Source organism: Sitophilus oryzae, unplaced genomic scaffold (genome assembly GCF_002938485.1).
Source record: "Sitophilus oryzae breed Bouriz unplaced genomic scaffold, Soryzae_2.0 scaffold_1620_pilon_pilon, whole genome shotgun sequence".
Taxonomy (NCBI): domain Eukaryota; kingdom Metazoa; phylum Arthropoda; class Insecta; order Coleoptera; family Curculionidae; genus Sitophilus; species Sitophilus oryzae.
In genome coordinates, this window is record NW_022146304.1 from 4,211,179 (window position 1) to 4,229,014 (window position 17,836).

At 33.6% G+C, this 17,836-nt stretch overlaps 2 protein-coding genes across 7 annotated transcripts in view; one reads left to right on the forward strand and one right to left on the reverse strand.

Annotated features, from left to right (window-relative positions):
* The window catches only part of LOC115880247 (multidrug resistance-associated protein 1-like), a 54,297-nt gene that overhangs the window by 35,033 nt on the left and 1,428 nt on the right, over positions 1-17,836 (forward strand). For all 6 annotated transcript variants that reach the window (XM_030897424.1, XM_030897423.1, XM_030897421.1 and 3 more), the window contains 16 exons: positions 580-870; positions 1,080-1,343; positions 1,444-1,637; positions 1,701-1,904; positions 4,148-4,509; positions 4,741-5,012; positions 6,976-7,204; positions 7,570-7,849; positions 8,415-8,641; positions 9,245-9,445; positions 9,504-9,746; positions 11,147-11,446; positions 11,518-11,738; positions 12,444-12,661; positions 14,853-15,048; positions 15,112-15,419. In XM_030897424.1, the coding sequence (XP_030753284.1) occupies positions 580-870; positions 1,080-1,343; positions 1,444-1,637; positions 1,701-1,904; positions 4,148-4,509; positions 4,741-5,012; positions 6,976-7,204; positions 7,570-7,849; positions 8,415-8,641; positions 9,245-9,445; positions 9,504-9,746; positions 11,147-11,446; positions 11,518-11,738; positions 12,444-12,661; positions 14,853-15,048; positions 15,112-15,419 (4,010 nt within the window). The remainder of the gene's footprint in view (positions 1-579; positions 871-1,079; positions 1,344-1,443; positions 1,638-1,700; positions 1,905-4,147; positions 4,510-4,740; positions 5,013-6,975; positions 7,205-7,569; positions 7,850-8,414; positions 8,642-9,244; positions 9,446-9,503; positions 9,747-11,146; positions 11,447-11,517; positions 11,739-12,443; positions 12,662-14,852; positions 15,049-15,111; positions 15,420-17,836) is intronic.
* The window catches only part of LOC115880249 (PIH1 domain-containing protein 1-like), a 59,103-nt gene that overhangs the window by 33,994 nt on the left and 7,273 nt on the right, over positions 1-17,836 (reverse strand). The gene's annotated exons all lie outside the window — the stretch shown is intronic.

The following is a 17,836-nucleotide window of genomic DNA, read 5'->3' on the forward strand; positions in this document are numbered from 1 at the left end:
GCAATTTTTCGTAAAATTATCGTATTATTTGCTTCAATTGATTTGTGATATAGTTTTTGAAACTCTGATTTGAGTTTCTTTTTTAATTTTTTTATCTGTGATAAAACTTATCTATATGTTTTTAACATACGCAATTACACGTCTCGTTATATTTCGTACATTATAAAAATTATGTAGATCATACTGTGAATAGTTCTGACTGACAACGAAATCCATTAGCAAGCAACGGGGATGTCAATGTTAGTCGGGAACTATTGTGAACTAAAGACCTAGTTCAAGGAACTATTCCTCTGGAGGAACTAAAACTAAGGACCTAGTTCCGCACTAGAGAACTAAGGAACTAGTTCTAAGGTAACTAAGGAACTAGTTCCTTTCAAGGAACTAGAATTCCCACCTCTACCTTGGATAAATGTCTTGCTAGGCCTAAGTCCCTATCTGTTTCACCAGTGGACATTCTGCTTTTCCCTGATACAGAGTTTTACCTGCAGTACGGTCTAAATATCTTAAACACTGTATAAAAGTCAAAAATACCCTTTATCATCATTCATACCCTCTGATTTAACTTTAACTGTATTTCAGGATACCAATATCACCTGGTACTCAGAAACGCCGGACTTTACAAGATGTTTCGAGAAAACGGCGTTAGTGTGGCTTCCCTGTGCCTTTTTGTGGCTCTTGGCTCCTTTGGAAGTGTACTATATGAAGGCTAGTCACAACAAAGATATACCATGGAACTGGAAGAATACTTTGAAAATACTTATAACCGCGTTGATTTGTGCCACTAGCGCCAGCGATTTTCTTACAAGTGCAGGTGGAGAAGTACTAAGCAAAGTGGATGTTTACATGCCTTTTTGTAAACTAATTACTTTCGTAAGTATAAAAAGTAAAGCCAATTGCCGATATTGAAATATTTTATAACTATCTAATAAATCAATGAATGGCTCCTTCAAGCTACAAATAAAAGTAAAAATATAGTATTTTAACCCCGAAATCCAACAATTGTTTTATAAAATGTATAACTCCATCGCAATGATATATATAAGTAAGTATATTATCTAACAATAAAATGTTTATTTCAGGTACTAGCCGGAGTACTTGCTTACTACAACAAGTTCTTCGGAGTACAATCTTCAGGTACCTTATTCACGTTCTGGTTGCTTTGTGCCGTTTGTGGAGCGCCACAGTTCAGAACAGAGGTACTCTATGTTCAGAGGTTCGGCGAGCCAGAAGATCAGTATTTGTACATTAGTTATTTGGTTTACTATCCTCTAACAATAGCCATGTTGTTCCTTAATTGTTTTGGGGAGGGAACACCGAGAATATATCCTTATGGGGCAGCAAAGGTGAGTAATCAGTAACATAATTTAAATGGATACTTTTGGATTAAATGGAGCCTTTCTCTCATCTCTACGCTTTTTGACTTTATTCCATATTAAATTTCAGAATCGAAGTCCAGAATCGAGTTCCAGTTTCTTAAGCAGAATCACATTCTGCTACTTCGACGGAACAATGTACAGAGGTTTCCGCAAACCCCTGGAAGCCAAAGACATGTGGGACCTTAAACCCGAAGACAAAGCTAGTGCCTTAGTACCAATTTTCGAACAAGAATTTTCCAAAAGATCGGAAAAGTACACAAGGTACTATACAACCTCATCTATATACCAAATACCTCTTTACTAATATTGATCTTTTTTTTTCAGAAAATACCAAGCAGATGTTAATGGACAAGCCAAAGTATCCTTTAAATCCAATTCTGGAAGTGTGGATATCAACAAACAGAAATCGAAAAAAGAAACGTCAATAGTGCCAGTGATGTGGGCATGTTTCTCCAGGCCGTTTATTATGGGTATCGTTTTGAAACTTCTCACAGATGTCAGTCAGTTTATCAATCCTCAAATCCTGGGGTAAGAAAAGCGTCCTATTTTTTATTTTGTTTAAAAAAATCGTCATATGTAATGAAGTTCTTCTCTTCTTCTTTTTGTAATAAAACGAGGTAATGTCAATTCTGTCAACTGTCTTCTTGTGGCGTTCATGTCCAGCTGTCATATCGGCCTTTTGGGGGCCTACCAATTGAACGTCTTATTACTGTTTTCTGTTTTTTTTTTGTCCATTTGGCAATTCGATCTCGACCCATCCTTTTTACGTTGTCTCTCCAACAGCGGTACCTTGCTCTTACCCATCTGACACCGTATTGTACTCCCAATTCTCTTAGTGTTTCTCTTTCTTAGAGATAATATATTACTTGTTCGTAATATATTTATCTCGGTTGTTCTCATTTTCCTTTTTGTTTCCTGTCTGCTCTTGTTTCAGCAGCGTAAGTCATTATGAGTTTTATTATAGAGGTCTTATAAATTCGCGTCTTCCTCTCTGTGCTCATATATTTATTTCTCCATATTATGTCACGTAAATACCCTGATGTTCTTGAGGCTTTCTTAATCTGAATGTCCACTTCAGTCGTTAGATTCTTCACTTTTGATTGTTCACTTCTGCTGCTCGATGTTTCTACCCCTAAAGTTAGAGGTGTAGAGAACTCCTTCCCTATAATTATAAATGTTTCTTGACTACTTTATTGATATCAAGGATAATGCCAACTTATCAGTAATTATTAATCGGTCCATTCAGACTTTAGCTGATAAATAAGGTGTGGATACAGCCTATTCATTACACAGCCAGCCAACTTGCGTATAACAACCAAAGTATTTTAAGAAGTGGTAGATGTGGCCAAAAGAAAAATATTTTCTCTTTGCCATTTTTAAAATAAATTTATAATAACCGAGTTATTTAACTTTGAAAATTAAAAAGAAAATGACAACATTTTGACAGCCACCGGCAGCAATCGATAATCAGTAAATGATAATGTAAAATCTCAAATAAACTGGATAACCTAAAAATACCATCTTACAAATACCGTGTAAATGTAAGTCAAACGTTGACTATTTACATATCTAATAGAGGGCGCTGATTCTGAACTGTTGAAAAGCTGCCATAATTGTTCATTATATAGTTTTATTATTTCACTTTACGAAACTGTAAAAAAAGTATTTAAAATATAGTAGACGTTGCACTATACTTCATAGTAATCTAGAATGATTAAAAAACAGTGAATAAAAGTAATTTAAGCATTTTTTTTGTAGAAATTTAAAAATGTGAACTTATAACTTATAACCATACAGAATGTGGATAACGTAGGAGGTGGCAACATTGCATTCTCTCGAAGCACTAAAAACAAAAAACTGAACAAGCGGCGCTCAAAAGTTTTTCAATATTTTCCGGAAAATGTAAAAACAATATAAGTTTTTTTTTGGCAAAAAAACCTCATGGGTGTGTTTCTGGGGTCTATACTGCCAGTTAAAATACTTGCACTGAAATCTGGAACCTCCTGTATGTTTTCTTATTTTATGTAATGTAACAAGCCAAATTCTGAGCTCCGTTGAAGCGCTGTTTATAAAAACTATCAACACTGGTTCTCTGATTGCCTGCATGTGTTGAACAAGTAAAGCAGGTGAAGCGTGGGTGCTCAAGATGATCAAATGGCAGTGAATAAATTCTGATTATACGCTAAAAACTGACATACATCTTCATCCTCCTTCCTCTACTCTTTAAGAGTATAGTGACATTGAATAAATCGCAATTGCTGTGTCTCTCCATGTTATTTTGTCTTGCACAGTAGTATTGGCATCGTGCAGACTATGAATTTGAAAGTTTTCTTCGTTTGATCTACCCAAAACAGTTTAGAGATCTCCCTCTAGAAGGTTTCTCGTTTACTTTTTCCTCCACAATTAGTTTTTCTAGGCCAATGTTTTTTTCCTGGAAAACACTGGCCACATGGCCAAAAAGTGTCTTAAATAAGATTGGTTTATAGTTAGTAGTCTTGATTCAATAATAAGTTGTTCAAGAATTGAAATGTTTGAACGGTGAGCTGTGTACGGTATTCACAGCATCCGTCTATAACACTATGTTTCAAAAGCCTCGATTTTACGTCGTATTGCCAATTTCCAAAAGCGGCAATGGAGAAAATTAGGGCTCTTTTGTTGTTAAGTGAAACGGCTGAATATTTCCATATTTTATTAAGTTTGATCATGGAATTGCGTGCTATTAGACAGTCTTAGTAAGTTTATGTTTTTAACAAAGATAAATTTCCTTTCAGATTGCTTATTGCCTACGTCGGTTCCGACGAACCTGTATGGAAGGGTATACTCTACGCAGCCATCATGTTCCTCTCCGCTGCAGTACTAACATTCATCAACAACCAGAACTTCAACAGACTGTTCATAGTTGGTTTGCGTGTCAGAACCGTACTAACATCCGCCATCTACCGCAAAGCTTTAAGAATATCGAACGCAGCACGTAAAGAACGAACAGTGGGAGAAATCGTGAATCTGATGTCAGTGGATGCCAACAAGTTCCAGGAGTTGACCATGTTCATAAACATGCTGTGGTCTGCACCTATCACTATTATAATCTCTATCTATTTCTTGTGGTTGGAGTTGGGACCTTCTATCCTCGCAGGTGAATAAAATGTTCATTAATTTTCATTTCATTCGTTTTTTATTTTAACTTAGTTCAATTTTTGGGCTCAAGTTTGAATTTTTTCTTCAATTTTTCACGAAGATCTTTTCTAGCTAGATCGTTTGCTTTTTCATTACCTTCTATCCCTTGATATTCTGTTACTAGGAGTAGAAGGACTATCTGTTAAACATTCCCAGAATTATTTCTACTAAACACACTATTTTCTTTTAGGTTTGGCCGTCATGATCCTCCTGATCCCTCTTAATGGTGTACTGGTCAACAAATCGAAGAAACTTCAAATGAAACAAATGAAAGAGAAAGACGAGAGAGTCAAAATGATGAACGAAATCCTCAGCGGAATCAAAGTTTTAAAATTGTACGCCTGGGAAAAAAGTTTCGAGCAACAAATTACGAAAATCAGAGAAAGGGAAATTATATCTCTCAGAAAAGCCGCCTACCTTCACGCAGGAACCATGTTTATTTGGAATTGCGCGCCATTTTTGGTAAGTACAGCATAATATTATTATACATTATTAAAAAAAATGCGCTTAGACAGTTTTATAACACACTAATTTGAAAGTGGAACGTTTTCCGGGTATACACTCTATCCATTACCATCTCCCTCTAAACTAACTTAATTACAATAAATATTAGTAGTGGGAACTATCGAATGAATACTATCGAAACATTCGATAGTTGCAATTCATTCGAATAATTCGATAGCTAGTAAGAAAACATTCGTCGAAAACTATTTGAATAAAAATATCGAATAGATGCGTCATCTGCCTTGAAATATATTAATTCGGCAGCAAAAACCATTCATGTATAAAATTCATTCATTTGTAAAATTCATTTATTCGTCAGGATCGATTATAATAAAATATAAACTGGATTTTAGTTGTCGCCCGGCAACGTAGGTTTCTTTCCTAGAAACCCGACAGCGGTCGGCGGTCGGTGGCAATGGTATGAAAAAAGCCGGCATCTTTGATTTTGAGTCAGATAAAGATAAGGACGCATTATTTTTTTATTGAGGTGCTAGTATTTACACAGAAAATACATTATGAACGGCGCTGTTGCCGTATATTCGTATTAGTTGGTATTAGCGAAGAATATTATTCTTTGGTATTATAGTTAGTTAGGGATAGTATGACTATATATTTTGCATTTTTTTATTAATATTCTGTTGTTACACTGCAATAATACTTTTTATTTTGGATGTAGGAAAATGATTTTTAATGTTTTTACGTAAAACTGGTTTAATAAATAATAATAACAGTAATAATTTGTTATACCTATTAACACCAAAATTTAAAATCATTTAATATAAACATTTTTTTTAAGTAGTAGCAAAATATAAACAACAAATTAGAAGTCAAAATTATTTATATTAGATCCTATTTAAAAATAATATAGTCTCTAAATTTTTTGTGGCAACGTTGGTTTATTAAATAATAATAATTACAGAACTAATTTGTTACATTAACAACAACTTTTAAAATCATGAAATATAAACATTTATTAATTTTCTAAGCATGCAGTGTAATAGAAGAAAAATATAAAAATCGTTAACTTCGATTTCTTCGCAAAAATCTACATGTAAGAGAATTAGCATAAACAAAATATAAATATCGTTAACTTTTTTTTAAATTGGCACGTGTAAAACTTTAATCAATCAATTTAATTTTCTCATCCCAAAATTTGAGTTCGATAACAATTTACTTAACCACATTACCACATTACTTATATATAATTATTAAGTTCAACTAATTCATATTACTAAAACATCTAAAATACAAATACATATGTATTTTTAAAATTAATTGTAAGTTCACCTCATATCTCTTAAAAATTGTTACTTCTCAAAATTTCCCATTAAAAAAATAGACCATATACCGTATAAAATTAAATAATTAAAAGATCGGAAAATCACACAAATTTTCTGAAAAATGTTGACCACCTGCACACGTACACAATCGTCAATTTAAAAAAAAACACTACTACTTTAGTATTTTAAATATTTTAATAAACGCAAAAATAGCACAGTATTTAGAAGGCAAGTTATAAAAATTTGGAAGAACTAATAATGCACTGACGCAGACAAATATCAAACGAATACTAAATTTTATTTATCAAAAATATTCGATAGTCGTGGCTAACGATAACCATTTAGTCGCACGGCGAGGTTGTCACATATGCTTTAGTATACAAGTGAATGAATGATTTTATTCGAATGAAACCATTCGATAGTTGAAATCATTCATTCAGTAACCATTCGATAGTCTAATTCATTCGATAGTTCCCATCGCTAATAAATATACTCACCGGCAGTAAAGTACAGACAAGAAGGCAGTCTTCTAGTCAGTGGATTTAACAATAATAAACTAATGCGGTGTTGCTAAGTGAGGCAAAACTTCCATGCTGCAAGATGTTTTCATTTCTATAACAATATTTTCATCTTTCTTATAGGTATCATGCATCACCTTTGCCACATATGTACTAGTCGACGAAAATAACGTTTTGGATGCTTCAAAAGCTTTTGTATCTCTAGCTCTATTAAACATTCTAAGAATGCCTCTCAGTTTCCTCCCTAACGCTATCAACCAAATGGTGCAAGCATGGGTTTCAGTGAAAAGAATCAACGCTTTCTTGAATGCTGAAGAATTAGAACCGTACGTCACGCATGACAAGGCTGATGGTTAGTAACATTCTATAATTAGCAGGCAAAAGACAAATTAAAGACTAAATTCTCAGTCTAAATAACATATTTTGATACACAAGGCATCAGTTGTTAAATCAACTCACAGTAAAATAAATCACCAACGATACAGAAAAATCTATTTGGATTAAATTAAATCACAATAATGAATAGTTAATACAAAATGTGTATTAGCTCAAAAAATCGACAATAAAAAACAAACCTAGTTCATAATAATTAACAACTTTAAATATGTTTTGGGCGAAGTATTTGGTCTTAAATTTGTTCATTTGCCAACCTCATTAATGAACAATTCATACTGGGTTATCTCGCAACTTATTAACAAGAGCTAAATTTTTCTACAGCTACACCCTTAATCATCGAAAATGGTACTTTCACCTGGGGCGAAGAGCCAGTACTAAAGAACGTTAACATTGAGGTAAAGAAAAACAGTCTCACGGCTGTTGTTGGGGCGGTAGGCTCTGGAAAGAGCAGTCTCATCAGCGCCTTCCTTGGTGAAATGGACAAGCTTTCTGGACGAGTGAACAGTTATGGCTCTATAGCTTATGTACCTCAACAAGCCTGGATTCAAAACGCTAGTGTCAGAGATAATATTATTTTTGGAAAGGAATTTGACAAAATTAGGTGAGTCGTAATAATATAAATTGTGCGAATAAATATAATTTTGGTATCATACCACATCGTATTATGATAAACTAATTAATAATTTTTATTAAGACAAAAGCTTTTAAATAAATACTAGATTTTAGAAGCATGTGGTTTGTAAATATTGCTGCTCCTGACTTAAGTCTTTAAATATCTGCAAATGTCCTAGAAAAATTGACCTTCCACATATGTCACTGAGTTATCACTAACTTTTAATGCTATAGATTGACATAACAATTTTGGTTAGTGTATATATCAAAAAAATAACATGAACCATTGTCTTTTAATGAAAAGAAATAGTTTTAATTTCCAATCCAAAAAATAAAAGTAATATTTTATGAAAAAAAAATCTTTGCTACTTAGAATGTCCAGTGAACACAAGGTTTTTCGACAATCTTTCTCAGCTCATTGAGCCAAATTTATCAATTTTATTTTACCAGGGATAAAATATTAATTTCACTGGAATGTCATATAAAGTTAAATTATAGCTAAGCAACCCCTATGAAGAAGACATTTAGGTAATTATAAATACTATTTGTTACAGATACAATAAAGTTGTTGAAGCTTGCGCTTTAAAACCAGATTTTGAGATGCTTGCTAACGGCGATCAAACTGAAATCGGAGAAAAAGGAATTAACTTGTCTGGTGGACAAAAACAAAGAATAAGTTTGGCTCGAGCAGTCTACGTAAACGCCGATATCTACCTTCTGGATGACCCTCTTAGTGCAGTTGATTCTCATGTGGGAAGACACATCTTTGACAAATTACTTGGTAAGTATGATACATTGATTGGCCCAAAAAAATTTAAAGATGTAAAAATAATTTGTACCACTGGATGAAATAGTTAAGAGTCTATTACGTTGTACTGTTCGGGTCGCTCTCAGGGGTCGCCTAAAGTGGGTGTGTGGCCGAAGGAAATATATATTATATTTCAAAAACCTGCCTAAGGCTTAGCCCGATCCTGTCGTGTTAAGCCACACCCAAAATTCCAAACACACGTGCTTTGATTAAGGTTTGCAGAGCTTCAGCATTTGCCATAAAATGGAGAGCAATTTGTTACAAAACCATATAAATTATATATCACTGTAATCACAAAACTTCAATCTATTTCCGTATTGTAACGGAATTTTAAATAATGTCTTTATTTTCGAGAAAATTTAGTCCAAACATAAGGAATATTTTGTTGATGTTTGACAAATCAAAATCTTAAAAATAAAGAAGTTGTCTATAAATATGCTACAATGTGGATATAGTATAATCCTTTTATCTTTAATTTTCTTCTTCATTTGTGTAAAAATACCTTGCCAGTTTGCTACTTTTTCGGACTAGTGAAATGGACTCTTAAGACTAAAGATCATAATCAATTTTTCACAGGTCCATCAGGTCTTCTAAAAGATAAAACCAGAGTTTTGGTCACTCATGCTGTCACTTACTTGCCCCAAACTGACAAAATTATCGTCTTGAAAGATGGAGAAGTTTCTGAGTCAGGATCATACCAAGAACTTCTGGCACAAAAGGGAGCATTTGCTGAATTCCTTGTCCAACACATCACTGAAGAAATCGAGGACGAAGAAGGTAGACACATCAAAAAACAAATTAAATCCATATCTCTAATTATCGCTTTCTGTTTTAGCACTGGATGAAATTCAAGAACAACTTGGCGAAACCAAAATATCTGAAGAAGTAAAGCAGGAGATCAAACGCACTATATCCCGTCAAAGATCGCGTATATCAGAGTCTTCACTTGGATCTCAACAAGGACTTAACGGGCTTGGTAGAACGGAATCCAGAGAAAGTTTGAGAAGCACGAATAGCTTACGCAGAAGGAAAGCTAGCGTATCTTCGAGAAAACTGAGCTTGAAACCCTCAGAAAAAGGTAAATATAGTAGCTGTTTCATATGTTCCGCCCACTTTCTAAGATTCTTATATTCTTATTTTTAATGTCACATTCTTCATTCTACATTCATTTCGAACCTCGAAATTAGTGGTTTCGATTATACTTTATACTTAATTTTAAAAAGCGTAGAGCTGCTGGTCCAAATACCAGCGACCCGTCGATAATTGCTTATCATTTTATGACTTTTGTGAATGAACTGGAGTTCGATGGTTGGTGGAAAACTGCTCGTTGAATAACGCACCACAGAAACTGACATAAAAAGTGTAAATTTACAGAAAATCTGTAAATGTACAGGAAAAGTGTAAATTTGCAGAAAGTATAAATGTACAGGAAAATTGTAAATTTGCAGAAAGTGTAAATTTACAGGAAAAGTGTAAATTTACAGAAAAGATGTAAATTTACAGAAAACGTGTAAATTTGTAGAAAAAGTGTATATTTACAGAAAAAGTGTAAATTTACAGAAAAAAAATTAAATTTACAGAAAATCTGTAAATTTACAGGAAAAGTGTAAATTTGCAGAAAAAGTGTAAATTTACAGAAAAAGTGTAAATTTACAGAAAAAGTGTAAATTTACTGAAAACGTCTAAATTTGTAGAAAAAGTGTATATTTGTAGAAAAAGTGTATATTTACAGAAAAAGTGTAAATTTACAGAATAAATGTAAATTTAAAGAGTCTAAATTTGTAGAAAAAGTGTATATTTACAGAAAAAGTGTAAATTTACAGAAAAAAATGTAAATTTACGTATAAATGTGAATTTACAGAAAAAATATAAATTTGTAGAAAAAATGTATATTTACAGCAAAAGTGTAAATTTACACAAAAAAATTAAATTTACATAAAAAGTGTAAATTTTGCTAAAAATAATTTTCGATGTTGCTACGTTGCTACGAAAAGGCGTAAATTTACAGAATAAGTGTAAATTTACAGAAAAAGTGTACTCTTGCAGAAAAAGTGTAAATTTACAGAAAAATCGTAAACTTACATGAAAAGTGTAAATTTGCCAAAAAATATTTTTCAATGTTGCGATGTCAGCTCTACACTTTCGTAAGAAACAGCTTGCGGTAGTCAGATGTTTCAAATTTACAGAAAATCTGTAAATTTATAGAAAAAGTGTAAATTTACAGAAAAAGTGTAAATTTACAGAAATTGTAAATTTAGAGAAAATTTGTAGATTTACAGAAAAAGGGTATATTTACAGAAAAGTATAATTTTGACAACACTAATTTTGATGTTCTGAATACTTACATTGACAGAGAAAGAAACTTATACGCTAAACAACTAATATATTCCACCTAATTTGGGGGTTCTGAATGAAGCTTAAAAATAAAAATAGCATATCTAAATTCTTTCCATTTTTTTAATAAAGTTTCTTTAACAGGAGGAAAAGGTGGCCCAGGTGGTCCACCAGGCCCTGACAAAGGCAAACTTATCCAAACTGAACGTGCAGAAAAAGGAAACGTTAAATTCGGCGTCTACCTTTATTACTTGGGTGCTGTTGGTCCATTATTTATCTTGCTCACCATCATATTCAACACCGGCTTCCAAGGCTTCGGTATCGCCACCAACGTTTGGTTAGGATACTGGTCAGAAGACCCCAACATGGTCGTTGATGGAAAAGTAGACAAAGGATTAAGAGATATGTACTTGAGCGTTTACGCAGTTCTGGGTATTCTACAATGTAAGTTCGAACTTAGTCAAATTCAAAAACTAATTATTTTATATTTAATTATGTCATTATTATTATTTCAGCTGTATGTATTTTTATTGGAAACGTATTCTTTGCGAAAGGAACCACAACTGCAGCCGCGAAACTTCATAATTTTGTTATGAAGAACGTCTTAAGACTGCCAATGTCATTCTTTGATACCACGCCCTCTGGTCGTATTCTTAGTAGATTCTCTGGTGACATCATCGGTGTGGATCTTAGGTTACCCATGAATTTCAACGTATTTTTCCTCAACTCTATTAAAGTATGTTTATAGAGTAAGATCCCAGAGTGATCTGACATAACTTATTTTTACAAGGATGAAACCTTAGGCTCTCAGTATATCAATATATACGTATCAAATATTTACGGAGAACGTTTAGTTTAGACATAAATATATAAATAATGGGATAAAGTGACGCTAAAAGACTCTACTGTCGATGCGTCTTTAACACATCTCTCTCTCTCTCTCTCTCTCTCTCTCTCAGTAGTGCTCTCATGTGCTTTGAATACCGGCGTGTTTGGGGAGTTCGCCCTGTGACATCTTGGGTGAGAAAGATAACTAAAAATAAGAGTTACTTAACTTAAATTTGTGTGGCTGATTTTTGTATAAATATTGTAGAATATTATTCTGAAGTAGTATCAAAAGTATCAGACCATGTATCATTTCCATGGACCTGACCTTTTATTAAACGATAGCAAATCAAAAAGTGGATCTTTGATAAAGATAGACTTTATCAAAGTCAAAACTCCACAAAAAATAAATGAACTTTACTTATCTTTACATGTCTTTTTCTATCTTTATCAAAGATTCACTTTTTGATTTGCTATCGTCTGATAAAAGTTCAGGTCCATGAGAGCCTGAAGGTTTCATCCTTGTGAAAATAAGTTGTCAGATCGCTCTGGGATCTTGGACTATTAAGATAAATATAAAAATAACATATTTCTAATATTTTCTGTTTTTTTAAAGGTTATTGGTACTATGTTTGTAATCTGTTACACCACCCCACTGTTCATTGCTGTTATTATCCCGATTACCGCAATTTATCTATTTTTACAAAGATACTACGTCGCTACATCCAGACAGCTGAAACGTATTGAATCGGTATCAAGATCGCCAATATACTCACACTTTGGTGAAACAGTATCTGGAACACAAGTCATTAGAGCTTATGGACAAGCTGATAGGTATGTTATATAAAATAGTCCTCTTCAACTTATTCAAACATGCGACACTATTTTTTATAATAATAATAATAGCTTCCGTATATAGCGTTTAACGCCTTGGGAGTAGCAAGGTACAGCTTGTTATACTAGAGCCGTTCGGTATACAAGGAAGGTAATGTGGCTAGCACTACGCTTCAACCGCCTATTATTACCTCAGGATTGTGAATCCCAAGTACTCATTTAAGGCTGAGTCGACCTAGGTACCCAAACTATTTTTATTTTAATAAAAATAGTCGGCTGATGAAATGCCGGGTGTGGGAATCGAACCCACACCTTGAGATTGGTAGACGAGAGCCTGTACCTCTACGCCACCGGGCACCGTACTGTTTTTTTTACTATACAAATTATAAAAAGTACCATACGATCGAAAAAAAAGGGTCGAAGACGGCTGGGAAATGACAATCGATGGTAAAATTTGGCGAAGTTAAGCTTTAGACATCATTTACTTGGCCCGTTCCCTTCTTTATTTTTGACTGGTGCTTACTGCCAGCTGGTCTTAATAAGGTTGTAATTTACTTTTATATTGAGTAAAAATGATTTTTAAATGGTATAATTTAAAATTCGAGAACAAATATTTATTCGAAATAGATTTGTGTGATTAGAAACGTTTTATCCCTTTTAATTTTTCTGTAATTAGTGTTAATTTTTGGGCAAGTTTTATGTGAATGTTTAGTAAATGGCTTCTAGATATTGATTATTGACGCCAAAATTATCAACAATTGTCATACCCCACATCTTACGGTTTTTTTGGCGAATTGATAAAAAATCTTATCAGCGTATCAATTTTTTTATGAATTTTTACCAATCTTGATACAATTCACTTGTGTCAATTGACTTCAAATTCGCGAATATACGGTAATCGCAAAGCAATTTCCGATGTACGTAATCAATTTTGAATGACAAGCGATTGCGACAGTGCTGCCAGATTGTGACGGATTTATGAGATGAATCTTAATTTAAAATTGGGAAACAATATATCTTTTATAAGATTTTTTAAAGATTTTTACATTTTCTTTTTAATTTAATAATTAATATTTTAGTAATTAATTGATTAATTTGTTTTATAGCTTATTTTATATTATATATGTATATACATATTGGCAAAAACTAGTCCATTATGAATAAGCGTTATTATGGATTATTTATTTATTTATTGATGTACAACGTCTACGTACTCTGGTACAACTTACAACACCACAAGTGGTAACTAAGAGGGTGCCATTAATGCACTAACTAATAATTACAGAATTTACTAAAGACTAAAAGTGGTATAATGTGCTTACCAATCAAACTTACTTTTTTACAAAACATAAAGTTCAAATCATAGAGAAATATAAGGTTTCTAGTTCCTCGGGAAATAAAACTTCCTCCATAATTTCTGTACGCACAAACACAAAACAAACAAACAAAGTAAGTATATGCTACACAAAATAATAAAATTCCAAAATTCAAAACAAAATTGTAAACAATTGCAAAATACAAATAATTTGCTGTCATGTCACTTGTCATGACAGGTAGCAGGTGGCGACGCTTTGGAGACCTAACTGAACTATGCAACACTATGGCCAAGTTAGACAACCTTTCAAACGCTCTTTTATTTTAGATACTTTATGGTTTAAATGCTTCGGCATATTTTCAACATACAATTTCATGAAATGCAATACAAAAACCCGAAAATTTAGTTCTTAAAAGAACTGTTTGTTCTTAAAAGTACAATTTTTTAAAAAAGACTATGAAAATAGTCAAAAACGAGAATTACTCACAAAGATTCAACAATAACACGGTATTATACATAATTAATGACTGACATTATGATAATTGTCAAATAATAAACGACCACGTTGCTGAACACGGCGCAATTTGACCAACATAGCGATAATAAAATTCAGTTTAAACTAATTTTTGTAGCTTTAATCTAAATAAAATATCTGTTACAATCATTTGCTCTATAAAGGAAATTGAAGAGCTGCTCGGTATCTTAAATTATACAACAAATTTATACATTTTTGCCAAAATTCCATTTAGTCTCAGGTTTATAGGCTTTAGTGTCAATTTCGATATGATTGATGACGTACATCGGAAAATGTTTTGAGATTACCGTATAAACTCAGCGTTATATAGCAAAAGTATCTAATTTCCAAATAAATTTTAGGTTCATTAGTGAATCTGAATATAAAGTAGACCTCAATCAAATGAGTATATACCCCAGCAACTGTTCCGGTAGATGGCTTAGTATTCGTCTTGAAATGATTGGTAACCTCATTATCTTATTCGCCGCTTTGTTTGCTGTTCTTAACCACGATTTAAACCCTGCCCTTGTCGGCTTATCAGTCAGCTATTCAATGAACGTAAGTCTAAACGCAAAATACAATAAACCATAGACTCGACTAATACAAATAATATACTTCTAGGTCACCCAAACTCTGAACTTTTTGGTGCGTATGATTTCCGACGTGGAAACAACGATCGTATGCGTTGAACGTATAAAGGAATACGGTGAAGTGCCACAGGAAGCTGCATGGGAGATTCCCAGCAAGAAACCTCCACCAACGTGGCCAGACAAAGGAACAGTTCAGTTTAAACAATACGGTTTAAGGTACCGTCCAGGGTTAGACTTGGTACTGAAAGGAATCGATTTCCAAGTAAACGGGGGAGAAAAAATTGGAATTGTTGGCAGGACTGGAGCGGGAAAATCCAGTTTGACGCTTGCTTTATTCAGGTAAAAATATAATTCCATCTTAACTTTTTAGAAAACGTATAGAAAAAAAAATCAAAAATATTTAAAGCCATAGTAGAGATGGGTATTTCCGGTATTTTAAAAGAGTCGGGTCCGGAGTTACATCAAGCTTCATGGACCTGCATCCAGGTTCCAGTTCTGCTGGATCTATATCATTTTAGCCTTTAATCTTAATTTAACTAAGTTTTCTTTTGCATGAAGCAATCCGCGTTCAAAAGTTTTACAGTCCGTTAGGGAAATCTCACAGTTGCGTTTTGGCAAATCCTTATCGCCCGATCTTAATTGTTCTGTTTATTGGGTAGAACTTTACATACTAAAAAAAGATAGCCGAGACACAATTACAGCCATCCATCAAAACCAAGCAAAATGATCAGCATTGAACAGATAATACCAGAGTAAGTGGATCGACGAGTAGCGACAGAAACCGTCGGCTCTTTTGATGTGGTGGGACCAAATTTTCTTTCTCTCTCTTTTGACGTGTTTGACAGATAGACTACTTATTTAACTGCTCAACTTATGAAGTGGTCCTATAAACATGGTATACAATGCTCATAATTTTAAGTGGAATTAATTATAAAGTTCTATACATATTTTTTTTGATTTGTTTAATCCTATTTTCTAAATTTGAATGTATAAAATATCTTACAGCTAATAAATAATTAAAAAAATGATTCGTTGCCTGAGGCATACTTGAAACAAAGTATATAGAGATATTTGATAAATGCCAACAGTGGCTTCTTCATATGACAGATAGACTACTTTTTTCGCGCAGCCGCAAAGAAAATTGAAAACGGGACTGTCGCTACTCGTCGGTTTACTTACTCTGATAATACCTACACCTTTTTTACAAAAAAAATCTAAAGCTGAACGTAGTCCTCTGATTTCTTTGACGAACCCGGTACAATCATAACATATTCGATAACTTCTTGAATAATATATAACAAGACTAGACACAAATTTCAAATAATTTCTAAATAAACTGAAAAAACAGTAAATACAACTCAGCGGCAGTTACAATTCCTTCTTTATTCCAATATTCTCCGATACTAATTTATTTCGCTGCATCGCTATTTTTTGTTATCTGTCGACTCGGTTGGCTGTCACCAATACAGTTTCGCGGACTCATCATCATCATTGGCATTACTCGCTGACGAGATACGCATAAAGATGGTTACGCTAGGCGTTTTTTTCATAAGCTTAAAGCCGGAGTCTCATGCATCCGAAATCCGATGGTACGACATCCGAAATTTGAAGTTATCGTGTGAAATAAAACAAGCCTGTCACATACATCCGAAAGTTCGTTCCGAAATTTGACAGTTTTGACATTTAGACTTGTAATTACTATGTATTATTATTATGTATTATTCCATGTATTATTGGAGAAACACTTATAAAAATAACTTCCTCGCCAAATATCCCGAATTTGCCCACTTCCCACTAAACTTGATTTTAAAAACCAATGTTTTCAAAAAAAGTGAGGTTAAAAAACACACGATATCGTACAAAAGTTAAACAAAATTTAACTTTATACGACGTCGGACGATTAGTTAAAAATATCGGATAAAAATTGGTGTCAAAATATTTCGACCAATAGGAGCACCGTCGGATCGTCGTGTCATCGGATTTCGGATGCATGAGACTCCGGCTTTACTGTGACTGAAAAGACCGATACGTGACGTATACTTGATCTCTCTTCCGCACTCCTGGCCTTCAAAAATCTCATTACTTTATTACCTCTTTACTTTTTGATAATCGTTGTTAACTGAGTTTACCATTCTTTTCCATTGCGTTCTATTGTGCGCTTCCTCCCACTGACTCTACATGCTTATTCCCCTTTAAGTTTTCACGGAAAACATCCTTGTACCTTTTGAGTTGTCCACCCAGTTTCTTTTTACCCTCTACAAGCTCACAGTAAAGAAGAGATTTTGGTAGGCTGTATGGTCTGGTTTTCTTTCATCCTGCATATATGACCAGCCCATCTTAAGCGGTATTTAGTAATCATGACTTCGGCGCACTCACACCTAGCTTTTTCAAGGACCGATACGTTTGAGACACGGTGGTACCATTTCATTCTTAACAGTTGTCTAAGGTGTCTCTTTTGCAACTTGTTTAATGCGTTCATGTGCCAGCGGTACAGCACCCAGGTTTCGCTTCGATATAATATGGTAGGGATTCTTATTGGCTCGGTACATTGCAAGTTTCGTTTTAGTGCTCAAGTCATGGTTGTAGAAAACCCTGTCTTTTAATTTCCAGAACGCTCTTGAGGCGCTGCTAATCCTGTGCTGAATTTCAGAGTCGATATCGGCCTTTTCCGAAATCAAGCTGCCGAGGTAATTGAATTCCGCTACATATTTCAATAGTTCTTCTGCAATTTTTATGGTATTGTTGTGATTTTCCAG